General features: G+C 44.8%; 1 protein-coding gene across 2 annotated transcripts in view; it reads right to left on the bottom strand.

Annotated features, from left to right (window-relative positions):
• Fyb2 (FYN binding protein 2) overlaps window positions 1–25522 on the bottom strand; it is a 106031-nt gene that overhangs the window by 44155 nt on the left and 36354 nt on the right. For both annotated transcript variants that reach the window (XM_041652957.1, XM_041652956.1), the window contains exons 2-4: window positions 23603–24350; window positions 20430–20585; window positions 18704–18737 (exon numbers count right to left, since the gene is read on the bottom strand). In XM_041652957.1, coding sequence (XP_041508891.1) covers window positions 18704–18737; window positions 20430–20585; window positions 23603–24350 — 938 coding nt within the window. The remainder of the gene's footprint in view (window positions 1–18703; window positions 18738–20429; window positions 20586–23602; window positions 24351–25522) is intronic.

Here is a 25522-nt window from a genome sequence, read left to right on the forward strand (position 1 = left end):
GGGGAGGAGAAAGAGGAAGAAGAGGAGGAAGAAGAAAAGGACTAGGAGGAGGAGCAGCAGCAGCAGCGGCAACATCCTTCAGATCAGTTTACAAGTACTATTTACAGGTCTACAATCAGGAAAGAGATCCAGTGGGCAACACTGAAATTCCCTCCCTCGTTAAGAATGGCTTTGCTGACTTTTTCTAGGACATTGGAGCTAGGTCTAAGATCCACATCAATTTTATACAGTGTGGATCAATAATCAAGAACTTGAACAAGTAATAACTCACTATGATTTGATTTATTTATTTCCACATTTATGGAAAATGCTCCCAGAGTGGTAGGAGCATGGATAGGCTGCACAGCAGTCCAGTCAGGGGTGTGGCTGCAGACGGAGAGAAACTGAGACTTAGCTCTTCATGAAAGGCAGTTCAAAAGCCCTGGACAAACAGCTTAAACTTCTATTGTCCACACTGCAAAATACTAATAATAGCATATACTTTACAGCTATAGTGTGATCATTGAATGAAATGTTTCCCCTGTGCAGAAGGCTGTCACATTTTAGTGACATTGCATTGGTAACATATTTTAAGTGCTGTTCTGGGCTGTCTTATAAAGTTCCTTTATTACAGATATGACGTTAAATTTCACACCTTATGGTGAAGCTCTCATAATTTAAATTCAGCATCATAAAGTTTTAGTATTTCTTTTGTTATTTTCTGTGCATTGGTGTTTTGCCATGGGTGCCAGGTCTGCTGGAACTGGGGTTACAGACAATTGTGGGCTGCCTTGTGGGTGCAGGGAATTGAACCCATGTCCTCTGGAAGAACAGCCAGTGCTCTAAACTGCTGTGCCATCTCTCCAGCCCAGCTTTAATGTGTCTTAATGATGCCTTCATTATGGTTATCTTTTCTCCAAGAAGCAGCAATAGCCTTTTCCCTGCAATGTGAATGTTAAGGATGGCCGAAGAAAACTAGAATTTTCTGGATTTTGTTTAGACCCTGGAATCTTATCTTCAAAATGGGCTATGAATCTGAACAGGGATCTCAAAAGACAAGATAGACCTGATAAAGAACTATCTTGGTCGACCACTCTGGCCAGCGAAGCAGGCAGGCTACCTCCAGAGCATCGCCTGTTCCCTCTCTCCTCCAATCTAATCCTGAATCACAGTCAGCTCTGTAGCAGAGCATCTGCTGTGCCCTTCCCTCCCTCGCTTCCCTGCCCCAAGTCTCCAGTGGATCACACAGATCTTTTTCTCCAACCTTCCTGCCCACTGCTCTTGTTATCCCAGCTCCCAACTCCAGGTGGTGTTCTTCGGGAATCCACCCGCCAAGCCTGATAAAGAAGCAAGCAGGTCAGTGGAGCAGGTAGGTGAGCTTCAGATCTTCTCTCTGCCTCTACTCCTCTAAAGCCCATCCCCAAGCGTCATCCCAAATTCTGCAGCAGACTACCTATGTGGCCTCTCCTCATTCTCCGCTCTGTTTACCAGGGACTAGGCAGATCCGTCCTCTAAAGCCCATCCCCAAGCGTCATCCCAAATTCTGCAGCAGACTACCTGTGTGGCCTCTCCTCATTCTCTGCTCCGTTTACCAGGGACAAGGCAGATCCGTCCTATGGAGCATAGCAGCCGACCCCTTCTTAATCCCTCCCCATTCCTAAGTGTCCGCTCCTAATACCTAGAAACACATTTTGCCTGGAACTCTTAATGGCCACACCTAGACCAATCTCAAAAGAATTCCCTACCAAGCAACACACAGCCACCATTCTCTCCTAACAGGAAGAGGAAAGCAACACAGGTCAAGGGGGAAAAAAAACACCCAACCAACCAACAAAGACAAGATCAAAGATTAGCATCTAAAATTACAATCATCTAAATAGATGTCTAGATGCCAGCATAAAATGAAACAAACAAACAAAAAAACCCAGTAACAACCAGGGCAACATGTTTCCACTAGAGCTTAGCAGCCCTACCATGACAGGCCCTGAGAATTTCAACATTGCTGAAGCACAAGAGAAAGACAGCCTTTTTGCATATGACAAAGGGGCTTAAAGAGGAAGCTGATCCCTTAAAGAAATCTATGAAAACACAGTGGCAGGAAGTGAAGAACACAGTTCAAGACCTGAAAGTGGAAACAGAATCAACAAAGAAAACCGAGGGAAATCTGGAAAAGAAAAATTTAGGAACTTGAATAGGAACCTGAGAGGCAAACCTTACCAAACAGAATATAAGACATGGAAGAGAAAAAGTTCAGGCACTGAAGGCATAATAGAAGAAATAGATTATTCCATCAAAGAAAATGTTAAATGCAAAAAAAAAAAAATCCTGGCACAAAACTTCCAAAAAATCTGAGACACTATGAAGAGACCAAACCTAAAATCATAGAAGAAAAATTTCCTAATCCAAAGAAAAAGATGCCTATCAAAGTACAAAAGCATACAGAATACCAAATAGATTGGATTAGAAAAGAAAGTCCTCTTGCCACATAATAATCAAAACATTAAACATATAGAACAGAGACAGAATATTAAAATCTGCAAGGGGAAAAGCCCAAGTAACATATAAAGGCAGACCTAATTATAGACCTAGTAAAGGCCTATTAGACTCCTCAGTGTAGACTTTAAAAGCCTGAAGGGCCTGGACAGATGTTCTACAAACTTTAAGACACCACAGATGTCAGTCCAGACTTCTATACCTAGGAAAACTCAGTCAGAACAGATGGAGAAAATGAGACATTCCATAATAAAAACTAAATTTAAGCAACATCTATCTATAAATCCAGGGCTATTGTAGGAAAACTCCAACCTAAAGAGATTAACCACAGTCAATAACATAACAAGGAATAAATAATCCCAGATTAGCAAATCAAGAGAGGAAACACACACACACACACACACACACACACACACACACACACACATCACCACCACCACCACCAAATAACAACAACAAAAAACAAACAAACCAAAAATAACATTGCTTATTGCTATATCTCAACATCAGTGGTCTCAATTTCCCAATAAAAAGAACACAGACTAACAGTATGGATTGGAAAACAGGATCCATCCTTCTGTTGCATCCAAGAAATACACCTTAACATCAAGAATAACATCACCCAGGAACCTTTATTCCTAGGAAAAAGATATTCCAAGCAAATGGACCTAAGAAGCAAGTTGTTGTAGCCATTTTAATATTTGAGAAAATAGACTTCAAGCCAAAACTATCAAGGAGAGAAAGGGAAGGACACTACATGCTCGTCAAAGGAAAATACCCCAAGAGGACATTGCAATTCTTAACATCTGTGCACCAAACACAGGACATTCAAGTTTATAAAGAAACACTATGACATCTTAGATCACAAATTGACTCTCAGGCACTGATGATGGGAAATTTGAAAACCCCATTCTCATCAACAGACAGGTCATCCAAACGAAAACTGCTCAGAGAATTGCTGGAGCTGATGCTACAACCAAAATGACCCAACAGACATCTACAGTGCATTTCCCCCAGACACAAGAGTACACCTCGGCACCTCACTTTCTCCAAAACTGGCCACATACTGGGACACAATGTCTTAACTGATAGTCAATAAAATGAAAAAAAAAATCAATTAAGAATCAATGAAACAAAGAGTTGGTTCTTTGAGAAAAATCAATACAATTGACGAATCCTTGGCAAATTAACTAAAAGGCTGAGAGAGAAGATCCAAATGAGCAAAATTAGAAATGAAAGGGGGGCATAACAAAAGATACTGAGGAAATCCAGGGAATCAGAAGGACATACTTTAAGAACCTATCCTCCAACAAATTAGAAATCTAAAAGAAGTGGACAATTTTCTCCATATAAACCACTTACAAAAGTTAAATCAAGACCAGACAAACAATTTAAACAGACTTATAATCCCTAGTGAAATAGAAGCAGTCATTAAAAGTCTCCTAACCAAAAACAAAAATAGGCCGGATGGTTTTAGTGCAGAATTCTACCAGACTTTCAAAGAAGAGTTGATACCAATACTCCTCAAATCATTCCATAAAATAAACACAGAACAAACATTGCCCAATTCATTTTATGAGGTCAGTTACCCTGACACCCAAACCTTATAAAGACAACAAAGAGAAAGAATTACAGGGCAATTTCCCTTATAAACATAGTTACAAAAATTCTCAATAAAATACTGGCAAACAGAATCCAAGAACTCATCAGAAAGATCTTCCACCATGATCAAGTTGGCTTCATCCCAGAGATGCAGAGATGCTTCAACGTATGTAAAAGGATGAATATAATCCATAATACAAACCAACTGAAAGACAAAAACACCACATGACCACCTCATTTAGATGCAGAAAATGCCTTTGACAACATCTAATATCCCTTCCTGATAAAGGGATACAAGGGACATACCTAAACATAATTAAATCAGTTTTCCATAAGCCAAGAGGCAACATCAACTTAAATGGTGGGAAATTCAAAGAAATTCCACTAAAATCAGAAACAAGACAAGGTTTCCCACTTTCTTCACACCTACTCGGTATAGTACTTGAAGCCTTAGCTAGAGCAATAAGACAAGTCAAAGAGACCAAGGGGATACAAATCAGAAAGGAAGAAGTCAAAGTACTTTTATTTTTATTTGAATTTTTATATTTATTTGTATGATGGTATACAAAAGTGACCCTAAAATTATATCGGCGAACTCCTACAGCTGATAAATACTTTCAGCAAAGTAGCTGAATACAAAATTAATAGCCCTCCTATATACAAATGACAGACTGAGAAAGAAATCAGGAAAACAATGCCTTTCACAATAGCCCTAAATCTTATAAAATGTCTTGGGGTAACTCAAATCAAGCAAGGGAAAGTCTTGTATGGTAAACACAGTAAAAATGGCCATCCTACCAAAAGCAATCTACAGATTTAATGCAATCCCCATCAAAATTCCAACGCAATTCTTCACAGTTCTTGAAAGGACAATTGTCAGCTTCATGCAGACACAGAAAATCCAGGATGGCTAAAACAATCCTGAATAATGAAAGGCCTGCTGGGGGTATCACCATCCCTCACCTCAAAATGTACTCAACACTATAGTAATAAAAACAGCATGGTACAAGAACAAAAACAGACAAGTTGATAAACGGAATCTAATTGAAGACCCAGATACAAATCCACACGCCTATGGACATAATTTTTAAAAAGAAGTCAGAAATATACACTGGAAAAAAAACAGCATCTTCAATAAATAGTGCTGGTCAAACTGGATGACTACATGTAGAAGAAAGCAAACTGATCCACACTTATCATCCTATACATAACAACTCCAAATGGATCAAAGACCTCAATATAAAACCAGATACACTGAACCAAAGAAGAGAAAGTGGGGAATATTCTTGAACTCACTGGCACAGGAAAAGAACAGATCACTGTTAGCACAGGCACTAAGATCAGCAATTAACAAATACAACCTCATGAAACCAAAAAGCTTCTGCACAGAGAAGGACACCATCCTTCACACAAAGTGACATCTTAAAAATGGAAAAAGATTTTTATCAACTATACATTTTATGGAGGGCTATTATCCAAAATATATAAGGATCTCAAAAAACTAGATATAAAACAAACAACCTAACTTTGAGATTCCTTTTATGCTAGTCAGAATTGAAAAAAAAATCAACAAAACAACCAACAGGGAATGTGGGGGAAGCAGAAACCTCATTTAGTGTTGCTGGGATTGAAAACCAGTGTAGTCGCTCTAGAATTATGTGTGGAGCATTCTTTAAAAGCCATAAATAAATCTACCAAATGACCCCCCTCTGCCACTCCTTGGCATATGTCCCAAGGGCTTGACATCCTACTCCACAGATACTTGCTCAGTCACGTTCAATGGTTGCTGTGCTCTATTCACAATAGCTGGGAAGTGGAAACAACCTAAGTGTCTGTCAACTGACAAATGGATGGCAATACAGCACATATACACAATGGAGTACTATTCAGCTGTCCATATAAATGAAGTCATGAAGCACGTAGGTTATTAGGCAGAAGGAGAAAAGATCACACTGAGTAAGGTAACCCAGACCCAAACAAAGAAACACTGTGTGTTCTCTCTCATCTGGGCTTGCTAGCTCGAAATTTCCAGTGTGTAAATATAGCACTCGCCCCTCATCAAAGGAGCTTCTCTTCGCAATGGAGGTCATTACAGAAAATCAAAAACATGACTTGTCAAAACATAGAGAACACCGATGGGGTGCTCGGCCCCAGGAGCTGCATCTACAACACAGATCCGGCACCTCTCAGGCTCAGGGAACTTCATGGAAGGTGGAGCAGGAAGATTTTATGAGCCAGAGGCCCAGTGTATCTGCTGTGAGATTGTATCACCCAGAAATTACATTGAAGTTATACCCCTGATACCTGGACAACACGGCTGCCTAGCCCAGACCTGAGCAGGACAATGCCTATAGACTTGCTAACGTGGGATGGGGATACCTTACAGAGCCTGTCTCTAGACTAAAGGCTGCTGAGAGAGGGAGGACTAGTCCCTCCCAGGGATGAGCTCCCAAAGATTATCCAATAGGAATGGTCAGCCCTGAAATCTTAAACATACAAACAAAACTAAATGGACTCAGAGGTTCTATTTCTATATTCATACATATGCAACAATAACACTGAAAGAAAAAAGACACCAAGAATTTGGGAGGGAGTACAGGGGAGGACTTGGAGTGGTTGTAGGGTTAGAATTAAGAGCGGGGGAAAGGATGCTATTAAGATCTAGAGCAAAGAGGACCCCCAGGGACTGACCAGACAGTTATCTAAGCTGTAAGGAGAGAATGGTTTATCTGCTGCAGATACAAAAGCTGGGGACCCCTGCAGTTCTCTTCCAGTCAAGTCATACAAATTATTCACAAATTCTCAGACTCAAATGATCTGCCTGCTTCAGTGTGCAGAGTAGCTGAGATCACAGCACCTGGCTCTTTCTTTTGGCATAAACTGTATTCATGTAAGTTTTGTGCTGTTACCTAACTTAACTCTCCCAGGAGCACCATGGGGCATTTTGCAGATAAGGATACCTAGGCCTAGACTGCTGTGACATAGGGACCTGGGTCTCGAAGCCAGACTGCCTGATTGGCTCATCTGATTTTCCTCTTTACTACAAGTCTTTCTAGAAGCAAGGGGAAACCTGGAGAATGAAAACAAAGAAGCACTGGCTGATGACGACAAGCTTGCGGAGGGAACTTAGCTTATGAGGGGCTTTTGAACAATAGTTTTCAAAAAGTTTGAGGCCGAGCCAATTGCCAGGCAAGCTGAGTCTTCGGTAAGCCATTTGCATGGGAGATTCACGACAGGCAAGCCATCCTCATGTTTGACGTTAACACCCAGGAAACACGGCTGGACCGGTCATTACAGAGGCGCAGTACATTCAGTGATGGTCTGTAAGTGACCTTCCGAATGCGCTCCTTTTGTCCTTGTGCGGTGCCCAAGCAGACCCTCAGTCAAGCAATGGCAGCTTCAGCAGAGTGAACAGAACACAGGGCTGCGAGTCCTAGCCGATCAATCAGCAGAGTAAACAGAACACGGCTGCAAGACCTAGGTGATCAATCACTCAGACAAACTGTATCTGCGGTCCATATTTCAGGGTGTCTGCCTGTGCGGCGCCATATATCTAACCCCACATGTCTTAGAGAAATCGAGGCCACCCTCTCAGGGAGCTGCAGGCTGTAATCAGGAGTCAGATTCTGGACCTCCCATTGCCTGCAGTATGGGGCCTTAGTGGCGACAACCCTGCTGTGTCAAGCTAGTCACAGACTGCTCTGTTTATATACACTGTACCTCCACTGGTCAGAAAGATAGACTTTTATCCCACTGTTACAACAACCCTACAAGGTAGGATGAGATTTCACTAAACCCTGTGTGAGGAATAAAATGGAAGTTTCAGGGATAGGAAAATTTTCTGACATTACATAGTTAGTACATAGAGTCCAAGAATTCTAAAAATCCATGCTTTTATTCCCTTTACGGTCTCTTGTTGGGCACTGCGCCTCCCAGACTACCTAGCCCACAAGCTTCTGGGGGTTCTCCCGTCTCCATGTCCCACCTTGCTGAAGGAATGGCAGGACTGTGGACACACACTATTGCAGCTGGCTTTTGTGTGGGTTCTGGAAAGCCACACTCAAGTGGCAAGTGCTTTATTGATAAAGTCACATCTCCAGCCTAGGGAAGAACTTTTTAACCCAGATATGGAGGTCCAGGCCAGCAATCTCAGCACTCAGGAAGTGGATGGGAGGGTCTTAAGTGCAAACCAGTTGATATTACAATGACTCTCTTTCCTTATTTATAGTGATCTTATAAGGTGAGGCAAACACAGGAAAAAAAAAAACAACCCAGAGAATGGTAAATATAGTCTGGGTGCAATCGAATCTCAGCTGAAGAAAATGCAAGTTTACTATTAAGCCAACATTCATTGAACAGCTATTACATTCAACAGCCCAGCCCATGCACATCCTACTGCTACCCATTTTAATCATGTCAGGTACCTACCATTCCCGCAGCCTATTGACTGCCTCAGTACTCTTTAAACATGGGACTGCTCTGCCTGCAGTATCGCCAACGCCTCTTCTCAAACACCATTCTCTGTTGAAACCTACTAATGCCATAATCTTTTACCCTCCCATAATCACCTCTCCACATAGCACCTAGAGTAATGTAGAAATATAATCTAGGTGCATTCCTATGATTCTTTAAAGGCCTCCTAGTTTCTATAAAAGAAAAAAAAACAATGATAAAACAATCCTAGTGGACTAGGAGAGTGGTTCATTTAGTAAAGTGCTTGGAGCACAAAAAGGAGGACCCGAGTTCACAACACCAGCACTCATAAACAAGCCAGGCGTGGCAGAAAATGCCTGCAATCCCAGCACTATGGAAGCAGAAACAGGATCCCTGGGGCTTGCAGGCCAGCCAAGCTAGCGGAATAGTAAGCTGCAGCTTCAGTGAGACACTCTTGTACTGATATTTTGTGATCTTGTGATCTAGCTTGATGATCAGAGTACAGAGCTAGATCTGCTACTAGATAGCCATAAAAGCCAGGCAGTGGTAGCACACACCTTTAATCCCAGCACTCGGGAGACAGAGGCAGATGGATCTCTGCGAGTTCAAGGCCACCCTGGGCTACACTAGATTGAATCTATCTAAAAGAGAAACAGAGCTCACACAAAAGTGATCCCAACATTTGGGATCCCACACCCTTAATCCCAGCACTAGGGAGGAGAAAGGAATATAAGGTGGAAGGAGACAGGAGCTCAGTGCAGCCAGTCTTAGCATTCTCTCTGTGCATTCAGTCTGCAGACTTGTAGAGACAGGATACCCCATTCAGTCTGAGGATTTGTAGAGACAGGATACCCCATTCAGTCTAAGGATTTTGTAGAGGTGGGAACTAGTGACCAGCTGCTCTGCTTCTCTGAACTTTCAGCTTTCACCCCATAATATCTGACTCTGGATTTTTATTGTTAAGACCAATTAGAACTCATGCAACACACCCTGGCTCAAAAAGTAAGCTGGAGAGCAACTGAGGAACACATGTGTCATTGACATCTCGTCCCCACACACATGAGCATACACACATGTACACATACAACGTTAAACTCCCCATCTCATCTCATCCTTGGGCACATCTCCAGGGAGCTGCCCTCCCCTTGGTTGCCAAGCTTTAACCATGTGGATCTCCTTTCTACTTTGCAAGGACAGCATCTTTGCTGCTAGCTTCAAGATTCTGAAGGGCAGCGCCTGAGCCTTGGATGGCTTCTGCATGGCCAGCTCCTCTCTACACCAGATCCCACCCTTTTCCTAGCAGCCCTCCTCCCCACCTATGCCTACATACCATTACATGTCACTTTCTGCCTATAAATCATGGACATAATCTAGAAATTCTGTTCTGACCTTTAAACCTAGTTTAATTAGATCTCTGCTGCTATGGGATCACGTGGCACCTTGTATCACACTGGGTTCCCAGTACCTCATATAGTATTTGGCACGCTGATGACAGCCAGTTGACAAGTGCGTCACCTTCTGGTCTCCACAGCAACAAGGACTCAGTACAGCCTATCGGAAATCATGGGGACAGAACTATTTTGATTTTCAGTGGTTCTCATATGTCTTGAATATTTGTATACATTGACAGTTGGGTATCCTTAATCTGATCATTCAAAATCCGAAATGCTCTAAAACCTGAAAGCTCGGGGGCACCGCGTCAATGCTCAGAAGCACATTGCATCGTTTCAGACATCCCCAGGTAAGGGAAGATAATGTTGCATCATCGCATTTTCCCACTTAGCACCTCCTGTTCCAGAACACGAAGGTGAGTATTGCAAGGTGCCTATACTCGGGAACCTCACCATCTGAACAGTAAAGGAGTTAAATACACAGCGATAATAACTTGTTAGGGACAGGAGGCCTCCTTTCTCCACATATATGAGCTTAGTATCTTGGGTGAGGAACCTGAGCTAGAGGCGGGAAAGCTGATGTTGATACATTTGGCACTGCCTTGCAGTCTGCCATTATGGGCCCATTTGTCTTTCCCCGAGAAAACTATTCTGCACGAGGGCAGAGGCTAAATAATGCTGGCACATACTCGGGTCTGATAATTACTGAATTACCTAATTAATAAAATGGATCGTGTCTGATAAGCAGGAGCCAGGAGGACATGATGTGAAGAAGGAGGAGGCTAGGATTTCTGCAGAACTGCGGCAAGCCTGCTTGGGTAGTTGCCCATGGGTTACTACACAGATTAAAAGGAGTCAGTCACGGGAGACAAGAACTAGAAGAAAAGCCTGTAGAATCAATGGCCAGAACATACAAAGAAGAACCTCCTGGACTCCGGCAAAAGTTCGCTGTTTTAGGCTTCTATTATAAATTCAGAATGGATAGCAAATGCTTGATGACTAATTTCATGGTGCGGTCAGTCATAGAGCAAGGAGTCCACAAAAACAGAGCCAGGAGAAGAACATGTCTTCAGGGAAACCTAAAGTAATCAGGACAATGTCTTGGCAGTCTACTTGGAGCTGGGCTCTAGACAGAGAGGAGAATAAAGGCTCCATGTGAACCCCATTTTCACATGGCTCCCAAGCAAAAACAAAGAGCTCAACTCAGCCATTCACCAAGCTCAAACAATAAAAGGGCTATAACACGGGATATGGAAATCAGTGCAAGACACAGAAATGAAGCCTACCATCATTTGCCTAAAAGTTAGCGGAAAGTGTATCATATAATCCATTCAACCATCTTTCTTTCATTGAGTTTATCTGATGTTCCCCGGTCCATCGCTTAGCCATTCATTAATATTCTCCATAAATCTCTGCATGATAGGAACTGAGAAATAGAGATGAAAACCACAGATGACCCTTTCATACAAAGTTTGTAGTATAATAGATTCCTCCAAACCCCTTCCTGTTGGAAAGTCTGAGAGAATACAATGTAGTTGAAAATCCTTAATAAAGTCCTGAGTTCATATCCTAAGGAACCTCCACATATATCACACTTTGAATCAAGATAAGAAATATCGCAATCCCTGATTTCTCATCTGTGAAACAAGATTTTTAATAATACTTTCCTTGCATGAGTCTAACAGCTATAACAAGTCTAAGCAATGCCAGGCGTGGGGCCATATTTAAAGATTAGCTTCCAGTCAACCTTACCGAGTAGACCTATGTACAAAGCAGGCTGCACACAATAGAGCCATCCTCATTGGCGGAGGTGTGGATGAGCCAGCCTGACGTTGTGAGCACGGGAGAGCAGTCCCCATTACTCATCTGTCATGTGGTGGCAGGGGTGGGGGAGAGATGCCTCCCCATCAATGCTTGAGGTTTGTGAAAGAGCTTCCCCAGTCCCCCACTAGCTGCAATACTTAGGAGAGCAGGCCCTGCATCTTGCGTGGGCAGCAAAATAGAGCCAACCAAATTGATAGAGATGTGGTTGAGCCAGCCCCCAAGTTGTGAGCATGGGAGAGCTGTTCCCATCACTCATCTGCCATGCGCCTTACCTCCCCTTCTGCCCATCAACATCTGAGGTGGGTGAGAGAGCTGGCCCTGGCCCTCATCAGCTGTAGCTTCAGGAGAGTGGCCCCTAAGCCATGTCTGGGCAACACAGGAGAGCTGGCCCTGAAGGTGTAGGTGTGGGAGAAGGGACCTTGAGCATGTAAAAGCAGGAGAACTGGCCCCGTCTCTTGCTCATTGCTGTGAGGCATGAACTAGCCTGGGCAATGCATGAGAGCTCACCCTGGTGGTGAAGACAAGGGAGAACTGGCGGGCTACCAACCCTGAAAATACCCAGGCCCAGCCAGGGTTATGAGTCTGCCCAGTCCAACATCCACTGTAATATGGAGTGGGAGGGGGGGGTGTTACCTAGGTCTGGCCTAGGAGCCACTAGAAGCCACTTCTTTGCAGCGTGACTGTGGCTGGGAGCTTTGGAATGATGGAGGGACACTGTGTGAGGTATAGGGCTTTGTGACTGGGTGAGTGTTTCAAAGGCAGGATTCTGAAAACGTGAAATAAGAGAGGTATTCTAGTGCATTCGTTTCTCCTGACACGACTGCCCTTGTGAAAAGGAGGACACACGGTGGCTGTCTTATGGCCCCTGAAGTCTAATTTAAAAGGACAGGAAGATGTTTTGAAGTGATTTAAACTGAAGTAATCAGAATGTTTTGAATCTAAAATTCTATAGGATATAGATTTCAAAAAATTCCTTCTCCGCAGTTGCTCCTCCCTCCCACCAAGCACTCCAACCAAGTGGACTGGAGTTTCCAGGGATCCCTGCACCCCCAGATATCAGGGCAGAACCAGGGGAGTTTCCTTTGCTGTTGGTCACTCAGATGGGGTGCCTCAATCTTGATTTCCTGCCCTGCAACTTCTCAGGGAAGAAACAAAGTAGTTTAAAAACTGGCCTTGAGAGGTCTGTCAGAAAGACAAAGACACATTGGCATGCTCTGTATCGTTCTTGCTACAAAGTAGAAACAGTCCACTTGGTTGGAGTGCTTGGTGGGAGGGAGGAGCAACTGCGGAGAAGGAATTTTTTGAAATCTATATCCTATAGAATATAGAAAACTCATTCTTGTCTTGTGTTAAGCATGGACTATGTGCAGCGCCCTCATCTTTGTTAACAACAATCAAGAAGGAAACAGAATAACTAGAAGTCATCATAGAATCCCATCAGCCCTCACCCCACCCCCAACACTCGAACCAACACTTGCTGGGTTTCTCCAGATTAGATTTCTTTAATCTCATTTCTATCCCCTCCTCCAGGACTGGTTACTTAACCTCTCTGTGACTCGATTTTCTTCCCTAGGAAAAGGGGTATGGACTCCCAATAGAGAAATAGACACGGAAGTGAAGACTTGAAGCAGACTCTATGAATGTTGCTACTTTTGTTGTTTTAATGACTTTCCAAGCTGCGTTCATATTTCCTCTCAAATTTATTATTTATATAACACTAATAGTGATCTGTATCACTATTAATTTGTCACCTTACTCCATAGTTTGAAATTCTCCCTTGACTTGTTAGAACATTTAGGAAAAATGCCAAAATTTATCCCCTGACCAATGACATTCTCCTGCACCGTTCCCTTGCTCACTGGGCTCGCTGGGCTATAGCCACTATCACCTCCTGTCTGGTGGGTCTCCTGAGACTCTGAGTCCTCTCCGAGAGTGTTTCTGTGAGTGGACAGGGTTCTTACTCAGGGGTTAAGCCAAATGTCATCACCTACAAGAGGCCTTTGTTGGTCCTTCTAAACTTCCTTTGGTCCCCTCAGTTCCCAGTTTTATGCTAATACTCTCTAACAGCTTTCTCTATGACTGTTTCTGATAAGGGCTGGGAAAGCATTTGACTATTCTCAGTGCTACTATCACTGTTTTGATCTCCTCACTCCAGTGAGGTACCTGTTTTCACTTCCATAGGAAGTGCCCCTCCCTGCCCTCTCTGAGTGCAGAGTGCCCTGGACACTGTCGAATGGCTTCCAGCCCTCGAAAGCTTTGTGTTTTATTCTGCATGGTGTAGGCATAGGCCAGAGCCTTGATACAGAAGCCTGTTCCAAAATACTAGGTGTGGAAGAGACCAGTCACGTGACTGGAAATAAATTGATACCAGTATTTTAAACTTTGGTGAGACAGAGCGTAAAAAAGCTCCCTTCATATACTGCCCTTCCAGAAGACCAAGTCTGGTTCCCAGCACCCAGGGGCCAGCAGCTGGCTCCAACTCCAGGGAGCCCCTAGCTTCAGATGATACCTGCACACAGTGGCTCATACCCACATACCAAAGCACACATATGCATAATTAGAAATAATCAAAATAAATCTTAAAATCATTTTAAAAAAGTTCTCTTGTGTGGTAGAGGTAGAGTGGTCTCTACATTCAAGCATTCGAGGCTAGCTTGCACTGGATAGTGGGACTCTGTCTCAAACACAAACACACATACACACGGTACTAAAGATTTACGTGAGACAGTGGTAGACTCCTATGAATACACTTACAGGCTCTTCAGAGGCCCCATATGTGGGTATTTTCTCTACTCCTGATCAGGATTACCTTCTGCTACTTTTTAATGGGAGAAAGCCATATTTATAGCTCATGAATAAAACCTTGGCCAGCCCTGCTAAGTTCTGACAGTGACCTAAAGCTAACCGTTGCCCAGGGACCAACCTGCCTTGTTCACACAAACTCTGACTGCTGATTCATGAGGGATGCCAGCCAGCATGGTTTGCATGAAAGAACGATGAGAAGGAACATTCGCTAAAGAGCTCGATCCCTGTGGCGAGCTAACGAGACATTAATAGTTCAGCTACAAACAAGGATGGTGAGGTTGTGATGAAGAAGTAGCTAAGACTCCCTGGGCGCTATCCATGCATGGTTTGGTGTATACACTGGTCCCCACAGTATGGCCAAGGAAATAGCATCATATGTCCATTTGCAGATGTGAACATCAAAGCTCTGACATGTTGCCCCTCCTCTCCAGTGTGGAAGAGGGGCTTGGTCTTCTTATGTTCTGACTCCGGAAGTGTTCGTGTTCTGTTGCACAGCATTGCTTCTCATATTTTTACACAGGGTAGGAAGAGGCACAGAAATGAGCGACGGCCACCTTTGAAGACACTGAGCTCTTATCAAGATAATTATGTGTGACACTCCCCCATCAATACAGCAAAAATACAAACACTTCATCTTCAAAGATCAAGGGCAAGTGTTCTCATTTAGAGAGAGGTGATATTCTATGGTTAAAGTCCTGTCCTAAGAAAGGTTAAAATATCCTGTCTGTTGTACATAAGAATCATGTTCAGCTGGGACAAATGGCTGAAACTTTGGGATACGGAGGTCAATTTTTCTCCCAATTTATTTTGAAAGACTGATCAGTATACAGGATGGACTGGAGAAATATTTGTTAAATGAATTAAAATCTGATCCAACAAAGAAAGAAAGGTACTGAGTATTCCAGCCACTGAGTTCCGCACCAGTAGAGGTTCGGGAAGCAGGGGCCTCACATTATTCTATCCTTTGGGATGCTGTATGATAGCTCAGTGAGCTGCTCTCCGGATGCCAGATTCTGTAATGAACACTTGGCGGTCCTTGTCTCATTTCGCTGTTGCACAAGACCAGAAACAGGCTTGCAGTGGTTAAGGCAGGCTCACTATTATAAATGTTTAGTGGTAGAGCTGGAATTCAAAACCCACGCTTTTATTATCTTCATGCTCATGGCCTGGCTATATTAGAAAACTGCCAGGTTCTTTCCCAGTTATGATAAATCTGTGCCGAAATTTAATATCTGTATTGAAGGTCAGTACATGAACAAGGAAGATTTTCTTTCCCAGCAAGTGCCAGTTTCCATGGAAATTGTATCTAAGGCTGCTGGGCATGATGACAGTTATATGTTCAAGCTAACACCTGTCCTGTCATTGACAAGGCAAAGTCCAAACTCCTTAGCAAGATTTTAATATACAGTCGCCTGCCCCTCAGTCTCTCTGGGAATTACTTCAGAATCCCTTGCAAACACCACCGCTACAGATGCCCATAACACTTCATAAAATGATTAGTATGTATGTAGAACCTACACACCTACTCCCATACACTTACCTCACCTCTAGCTTATTAACATGCCAGGGCGGTACCTACCCATGTAAATAGCTGTGACACCATGTGCTAAGAGAATAAGGACAAGAAAGTGTTTTTTTTACATGCTTAGCACATAGAATTTATTCCAGATTTTTATCTAAGGGTTATTAGGATCTATAGATCGGGGCCCACAGGTACAGATGGATATAGTTTATAATCTGAATGTATCGATTATTTTTCCACAACAGCATACTTTGTTCTATTTATCCCTCTTTATTACCATCTATATTAAACACATTTTCCCCATCTTGGTTTTATTTATTTTTAGTTTTTGCTTCTTTACTTTTTGAGACAGGATTTCACTATGAGCCCAGACTGTCCCTGAACTTGCGTCAATTCTCCTGCCTCAGCCCTCTTAGTGTTTGGATTACAGCCATGTGCTATTGTACCTAATTTTATTTCTATCTCAACTGTTCGTCATGACATCCATCCATCCATCCATCATCCAGCCACCTGTCAGAGGTGTGGGTTACCAGGAGGAACACCCTGCTTAGATTTCACTTCCGTATTACAACGGCACAAAAGAGGCTAAGTGGACCTACCTACCCCTATTGTGTAGGACAGAGCTCAAATTACTTCGTCTTCCATGAATGCACTTGAGTACTGTGGTTCTTCTTTATCTCCTTTGCCTTTCATTCTTATGTGCCTATATCATAATTCATATATAACAAAAAGTTCAGATGGGAGTTGTGTTCTGAAGCCAGTGTGATGGGGAAGAATAGTCACAATTGCCTTCATAAATCCTGTAGGAAGATAGGGCCACACAGGAAACTGTCTCCCAAAGGCCCCTCACAGCTCTCTGTGTAAAATGACTTGCTGTTGCTGTGGTTAAAATGCCAGAGAAATCTTCATTTAGTGCCAATATGCCCAGCATAGTCACACTCATTCTGAGATATTTCCAGAACGACGGTCGTGAGACCAGGCTGGCTCTGAGCACTACAGAGGGCACTGCCACTTCAGCTGCCCCTCTGGGCCTGTGATCACTCAGTGGCCAGTGTGAACCTCTGCGAGAGCCTTCCACGTTATCATCTCTTTCACAGAACTGCAGCTTCACTGACCCACCTTGCCCTCAGCGCTCTCAAATGGACTTCTACTAGGAGTTTCCAGAGTGCATGAATTATGTCTGGCACAGCACAAACAGACTCTGGCAGCACAGGGCCACTGCAACAGTCCCTGGGTGTACAAGGTACGTCACAAGACTCCTGTCTGCTCTTCAACCCATGTCTATACTGTCCACATACTGATTCCACTCAGCTTTCTTGGTCCACAAAGACAGGTTATGTCACACACCTCCTGTCCCCTCCTATAGCATCTCTTCACTAGAAGTACACCGAGCAAACATTCCTCCTCTACACTGGACTCAAGTGTTCCCTCTTCACTGATGGGTTGAGTGGATTAACAGCCCTACTTACCACCCTACCTTCAATCCTCATCCTTTTGCACACAAGTCCTCAGTATCCCTCAGTCGGACTCTGGACTCGGCCAGTGTGGTACTTTGAGCACTGGATGGTGAGTGAGAGTCACCCAGGGAAGGCTGGGAATGTGCAAGTGTTAATGCTACTGTCTGGCTTGTCTGCTGTCCTTGAGAGGAGAACGTTTCTGTCTCGTGATGATGGTCAGTGCCAAGTCTACATATCCAGTCCTAGGGCTATTCCCAGTCAGTCAGCTTCCAGCTGAGCTGCAGACATGTGAGCAACTCCTGCCAGCACTACTACCAGTCCGATAACACATGCGCTGTCCCCAAGGACTCGTGGTATTAGGGATCTGCATAGAGAAATGCTTCCCTAAAGCCTTCCCGGTCCCTCCTGAGGAAATATGGCCACACTCTCGCTGGGGCCACTCTGAATCATGTGGTTCCTCTATTATAGATACCATACTTGACGACTATGAACATCTGAAGGCAGAGTTAGAACTGGCTGGTGTGTCAGCTCGCTTCTCCTCCTGATACTGCCCTTGCCAAGAACATCCCCATGAGGGGGTGGCTTAGTCAAAACAGTCTGGGCACCTCGGAATTGATCGTGCCTCAGCAAGTGGGGCATTTCTGAAGCTAGGCAACTAGGGCCATAAAGTGAGGGCTGCAGCAGCAACTTTGCAGCCCCCAAGAGGCATGCAAAAGAGCAAGCCCCACAAAAACCAGGCAGCTCAAAGGCGGGCACTTCGAAGGCTCAAGAGATATTATTTGGCTAAGTGAATTAATGACTCGACTCTTTCAGAACAACATTCTCAGGAGGGGACATGAGAAACAGAGCATCTTTTACCCGTTTCCAACTCCCAACACCATAGCTGCCCAGAGCATTCTTTAGCTTCTTATTTGATTTGTAACCAAGAAGGGCCAATGTTATAATATACTAAACCCACCTGGACAATTAAGAAATCTCAAGCACCTCAGAGGATGATACTTGCAACTTAGCTTCGGTGCCGCCGTTAGATGCATCTTATTTAATCTTTTATTTAAAACCAAGATTTGCAGTTTGCTTTCTAAGTCTGTTCTTCCTGCAGCCTTTCTGGGGGATACACATGCTGGCTTTGGGCTTTTTGCCTGTGCTTGAGAAGGCCCATGAGTGTCCCCCAGTGGAGGAGAGGAACAGGTACTCACCTATCTGGAAGCAGGGGGCCCTCCTTCGCAGTCACTGCAAGAGCAAGAGGAAAAGGGGGTGTTGGTGGCAGGCTGGTTAAAGGAAATGATGCTCCCACGCTGGTACCCAGAGGACTGTCTGTCTCTGCACAGCCACACATACCTACACTCCGTGGTGCCCTTTAAGGACACGTTGGCTTCCTTAAGGACAGGACCCCCTGTGTAGGCTTAACCTCTGCATTGCTTGTTCTGACCACGTGGCCTGGGAGACAGACTACCCCACATGTGATCTAAATGACACCGAGATTTACTGGGCATGTGCTGTGTGCCAGGCATGAGCAAAATACTTTCTTGTAACAATCCCCCAAGATTAGAGGCACCACAGTCCCCCACTTCACATGACAGACAAAGGAGGCTCAGTGAGTACCGGGCTCAAACTGAAATGGCTACCGGTAAGGAGCTGAGGTCCACAAAGCCTGTTTTTATTATCATAGATTTAAGTGTTTTGTTCTAGACAGCTATCTTCTCTTTTGAGGCAATAGTTCTTTAACGTTTATAAAAGACACTGTTGGAAGTAGAAGCAGGCAGGTCTCTGGGTTCGAGGCCAGCCTGGTCCGCATGGTGAGTTCCAGAATAGCCAGGGCTACACAGAAAAACCATGTCTCAAAAAACAAACAAAATAATGGTTTTTTTTTTTTTTTTTTTTTTTTTTTTTTTTTTTTTTTTTTTTTTAAATCACACTTAGTCTTCCCTGATGTGGAGCTGGCCACATTACCATCACACACCTAGGAAAGCTCTGTACCTGAGTGGGGACTTTTCTTTAAAGGGTAAGGCTGCGGGTGACCTGTAGTGAATGTGTGGTTCTCCATGTGTGGGTCCCCAGACCAGCATGCCACTACACACTTAAAAGGCAAATGCCTAGGCTCCCACAAGATGAGAAACTCTGGGGATGAGATTTTTAAAGTCCCCGGGGTGATTCTGATGCTGGCTTCAGAGCCAGTGAATTAGGGAGATTCAACTGTGAAGCTGCTCAGAACAACCAACGTTGTATTAGCTCTGATACCCCACCAGTGATCTGCTGTTTTTGCCATGGCAAAAACAAACGTCACCGCGCGGCACCCACTGCACAGCGCCTGAAGCGTGCATTCCCCACGTGTTCAGTGGGGGAGCAAGGAAAGGTGTTTCGGACATTAGGAGGAGGATGCCGAGGGAGGAACAGAAAGGACCAGAGGTGTTCCCCTAAATGGCAGAGGGAGAGACAAAAAGAACACAGAAACATGGCTTCTGAGGATGCGTCACATCCTACAGAGGATGCGGGGCACAGGGCACAAGGAGACCTTAGTAAATATGTGGGGTCAAGCTTAAACTGACTTTGCCCCATCCTTTCTTCTTCTTCCTCCTTCACTGACTGTTTACAGCACAGGTTGTGCAGCACACATAAAGGTTCATTACTTCCTTACTTGGAAACTTTTCATTTTCTTCCTCTTGGGCAGGTTCCCAGTGATGCAATGCTGTACTCCCAGGGGAAATGGGCTGGCTCAGGAGTGATAAGGGACCAATTCCTACCCCCATGTGTCATTTCACAGGCAAACTGCCACAGCTGCACACACAGACAGCAGTAAAAATGTTCAGCCCCTTGGAAGACCAGCTTGCTACACGGAAGTGGGGTGGAGCGGGAAGAGGCGTGTGGTCCAGGCGCTGGGCTAAGACTCTGGCTGGTGTGGGTAGGAACTGTGTATCTTCTTACCTTCTTTCAGGGTCTTGGAGACAACAGTCGTCCTGTGGAAGGCCTGCAGGTTCACAAATGGGGGTTTTGGAGGCTTCAGGGGAGGCGGGCCGAGGGTCTCAATGGAAGGCAGTGGCTTTGTTTTGGGAAGCTGGTGAAGCCTGCTCTCTGTCTTTTCTGAGTATGGACAGGAAAACACGCAGGGTGTTATTTACATTGTTAGGTAAAACTGACCCGTCTGCGGGCCCCCTGACTAGTCTCCGCCCGGCAGTGAGAACACGCGGACCCGGACACGCACCTGCACACATTGCTGTCTTGCTGACCCTCAGCGCGGCCCACTTACTGCTCCTCTGCGATTCCAGCACACCCTGGATTCCTAGTTCCAGATTCTCTTCCCAGCACACGGCCCGGTCCTACTTCTCAATCTTTAGTGCACACATCTTCCACTCACACCACTGGCTTCTCGGACCTCAGCCCTGGCTTTAAAAGCCGTCAGCGACTCACTCATATCCGAGACTTTATGTCTGCTCCTCCTGACTTTGAGACACTGACTCCTTTCTTACCAACGTCTGCTCATTCTTTTAAGGCTGAACTCCAGTGATGGATTCCTAAAAATGTTCTCTTGAGTTTCCTGGAACCAAGGCCAGGACTAATGCTCTCTAATCTCCATGCTCTGGTGTATGCTAATGGGGCTGCATCTGTGCCATGGCCAGGAGCCTTTGCGGGGACTCTTTCCTAGCTTATGGGAGGGACCATGACTGTTCACTGAAAAGACTCATCAAGTGCGGGCTGAGCAAATAGTACAGGACTGGAAAGCAGACTAGGAATTGATCCCTGAGTTTCCAGGGCCCTGGCTTCAAGGTTCTTAGGTTCTATGAACTCAGTGTCTTCAGATTTTCGACAAAGCCCCCGTAGTGTGTATCTCTGCTTTCATACATCATAAATATGACGCCAACAGGAATCCCATGATTATACATAAAAAATCATAGGTCACGTTTCTCTTGACAGAAAGGACACGTTTTTAATAATCAGGGGATCTTCATTCTTGGTTCACACAACGCAGTAGTTGTCTATACAAGCCCAAGCTAAACAAGCAGACTGTGTTCCACATGTGCCTCTAGGAAGTCCGTGTCCTCCACAAGCTAAGATTGGGGGGGGGGGGGCAAGTTTCCTTCTTGCCCTTCCTTTAGAGGCCACGTCTCCAGAAGCTCAGGGCCAAATTACTCCCTTCTTAGACTATAACTGTAAGTTTGTTGAAATGTTGGAAATTTTAGTTTTAATAAAATCAAGAAGACATATCAATTATTAGCTGGATATGCACCCCCCCCCCAAGCATTGGGCTAAGCTGATCTGCATGGCTATCACTAACCGCTCCCGACTAGCTGCGTCTGAGAGATGACCCTCCCCTCCTTTGCTTTTCCCTATACAGCTTTCTTTCCAGCCACTTTGCTTCCCATCGTCACCAGCACCTATTTATTTACTGTGTTCCAGGTGTTATTGTAGGAGCTGGAGAGAGAACTGAGGGCAGAAGCAAATAGAGTCCTGGCTTCAGGGATGCTCATCATAATAACAGAGATTAATGATACAGAAAGAATGAACAAAGAAAGGAGTCCTGGAGGGCTACCTGGGGTGGAAACCTTAGGCTGATGAGCTAGGGGAAGAGAAGTCAGAGATACAAACACTAACATGCAAGGCCATTAAGGGTATAGTACTTTAGTTTCTATCCTAAGGACAAGGGGAAGCCTTAGGATGTGTGGGGGTGATCCGCTCATACATCAAGCCATCCGTCAGTTCATCCGTCCATTCAATCAATCAATCAATCAATCAATCAATCAATCACAAAATAAATGTTTTGAAGACTTAACTTGACCTTGTTCTTGGGTGACAAGGCGGTGGGTGAGATAAATTTTATGCTCTGAAAACACCACCTTACAGAGGCAAACAAGTGTGTGACACCTTACTGGGGAGAGGCAAGGGCCATGAGAAAACCACAGAACTGCAAGAAACCCAAGGGCAACAGGAACCACGAAGATGATTTAAAGAGTCCACTCAGAGCAGGGGTCACTGCAACAGAGACTACGAAAGAGGACGGGGTCATGGTCAGGGACCATGCAGAAGAAATTTCTGGGCAGATCGGTGCCAAGTCCTGGGACAGAACCGGCGTCTTATGTCTAAAGACTGCATGGTAAATGAATCAGGAGACAAGGAGGATGGAGGAGCAGGCCAGCACCAAACTGTGTGAGGCACTGTTAGAAGGTCGGGCAGATTTTGAGCAGCAGGGTGATGTGACCTCGTGCTAACTTAGAGGCTCACCATGTCTGTGGTGGTTGAGGTGGGGGGGGGGCAGACACAGGAACACAGGAGACAGGGAACAGGTGACTGGACTGGAACAGAACACTAGGGGGCAGGAGTGGGAGAGTAGGGAAAGCAGCAGATAATGGTCTAGTGAGAGAAAAGTATGGTAGAGACTAGACCCTGGGCAGGGACGGAAGTTGAGGGATGCTGAACATACTTTTAGGGTAGAGCCAGAGGTAGTTGATGAATTCAAAGCAAAGAATGGAAAGATCAGGAGATAGGAGTTTCCCCCTTAGGTTTTAACCCTGAAATGATGAGTTTTGTGCCATTTTCTACACAGAGAAGGCTGGTGATGAATTTGACTCATGCTAGAACATGCGAAGCTTTAAGAAGTTTATAAACCACCCGTGTTGGGCTGGAGAGGTGGCTCAGCAGTTAAGAGCATTGCCCGCTCTTCCAAAGGTCCTGAGTTCAATTCCCAGCAACCACTTGGTGGCTCACAACCATCTGTAATGAGGTCTGGTGCCCTCTTCTGGCATGCAGGGATACAGGCAGGCAGAGTACTATGTACATAATAAAGAAAGAAAGAAAATAAAAAAAAAATAAACCACCTGTGTTCACACAGCTTGCAGTAGGTAGAGCTGGGATTCAAGCCCAAATTCAGTCAAACTGTGCCACCATGCAATTATGGATTAAACACCTGTTCAAAACCTGAGACTACAATTTAACAGGTATGCCAACTAAAAAACCCAAGACTACAGTTTAACCGATATGCCAAACAAAGGCATGCTGTATTTCCATTGCAAAGGCTGTATCTACCTCAAGTCTGCAGGCTCGGGGTGAGAAAGGCACAATGGTCTTGTCTTGGGTCCCACGGGGACTTGGACTTGATTTCTTACCTGGAACCAGGCTGGTAAGCTCGCATTCATAAACAGGCTGGCACGGGGTGCTCCTGGGGCTCCCCTCAGCTCCAGGGCTTTCTGTGCTTTTCCTGTTGTGCTGAGGAAGTGGCAAAGGGGAGGGTTCAGAGGCCACGGGTGATTTTCTCTGGACCATCATACGGTTCTGGGGAGGAAGGGTCTGGACTCCTGTTGCCTCTGGGCCCTTTTCGGGTTTTCTATGAGCAAGTGCCGTGGTTTTCTGTCCTTCAAGATGGAAGGTCTTATTCCCACAGTTGGGAAGGGGAGGAGCTGGGGACAACTCACTCTTCTGAGATGAAAATTGCTCCCAGTTCCAAAGCTTATATCTGAAGCTGCTGATGCCCATTCCTTTGCCCACGCTGGATGTCTCTGCTCTTGGTTTACTCACATCCAATGGCACGGCAGCGTTCTGGGAATTTCTTGCAGGACACACAGCAGATTTTTCTGGAGGTCCCGAGGAACTTGAATTCTTCTGAATATCACCTCTCTGGGTCGACTTTGTTTTCTGGCTTTTAAGAGGCCAGGACACTTCGGCAGAAGAATAAGATAGGGGCTGATGATGGGGGGATGAGAGATACTTCCTGCTAGCCAGACTCTGAGTTGGCTGTGTGTGTCCCCTGTCCTCCTTTAGAGAAACACCAGCTGGTAACTTAATAGGTCCTGGAAGAGATGGGGCATCAAACTTTTGAAATTTGGCTCGAAGTTCCTTGAAGTTGCTTAGTCCTTCCTAAAGCACAAAGAGGAACAGAAGTGTCTGGTTACCCTGGAGAAATGTGCAGCACTATCAGCTGACTTCATTGTACTTGTTAAAGGTCTCCCATGGCCGATGTGACAGAACCGTTCCCCAGGTGAGCCATACAAGCCAGTGCTGCTGTTGTCAATGTGGATGGGTGAAACCATTTTCTCCCTCTTGAATCTGGCCATGTTGGATGTTCTCATGGCATCGAAGGACCAATCAGAGACAGCACTAGCAACTGATACATAAACCTTTTTGGTGTTTTAGTAAGACAGGGTCTCACTATAGGCAACCCTGTCTGACCTGCACAGAGATCCGCCTCTGCCTCCTGAGTGCTGGGATTCAAGGCGTGCGCCACCACATCTGGCTGATAAGCCTTTTTGATGGCTTCTCTCTCGAGAAAAATAGTGAAAATCTGCTTTGGCCTAGAACCTTATATTATCTCTGTTTGCTCAGAAGATAATGGAATTTTATCTCCGCACGGAACAATTGAAACATGACTAGTCTTCTACAAAGAGGGTGTTTATAGTTGATCTGGAGTCTTGCCCCACCTTCTACCCTGACCTACTTGAGTCATAAAGTGCACTCCCATCCATTTGTCAAATATTTCTTTGCACTTCCCTGTTGATTTTCAGCTCACTCTCCATCAAGACTGCCTCCAGGAGGCACAGGAGAGCCAGCAGCTTCCCGGCTCCCTTGATGCTTTTGCATCTCCTTGTGACTTGGCTGTTGTAAGAGCAAACGTCAGAAGGCTCGCGTCTAAATCTGACTCTGTCCTTTCTCATCCAGGCAAATTCTACACACAGTTCTGTCTTAATTCTTACAGTTGTATAAGATTATACAATATTATATGCTAGAAGGATTGCGTTACTACACAGAAAGTGTCCAATGGAGGGGATACATAGTAGGACCGTGATTAAACCAAAGTTCCAAGGGGCCAGACAATATTTTTTTTTTGTTTGTGGTTCCCTTTGGAGCACAGCTCGAATCCAGCACATGAAAAGGGTTTTTGGTAATGGCAGCCCAGGCTTAGGGCAGAAGGTAGGTGTAGGGGACAATGTGGGAGTGTCCAGGACTATATAGGGAACTGGCTGTTAGTCCAGCCTGATAGGCTTGGTACTTTTCCTACTGTTCCACCTTGTCCTATTAGTGCTCATTTATTT

This window comes from Microtus oregoni, unplaced genomic scaffold, assembly GCF_018167655.1.
Source record: "Microtus oregoni isolate MIOR12 unplaced genomic scaffold, Mior012 000005F_ref0000423, whole genome shotgun sequence".
Lineage (NCBI taxonomy): Eukaryota > Metazoa > Chordata > Mammalia > Rodentia > Cricetidae > Microtus > Microtus oregoni.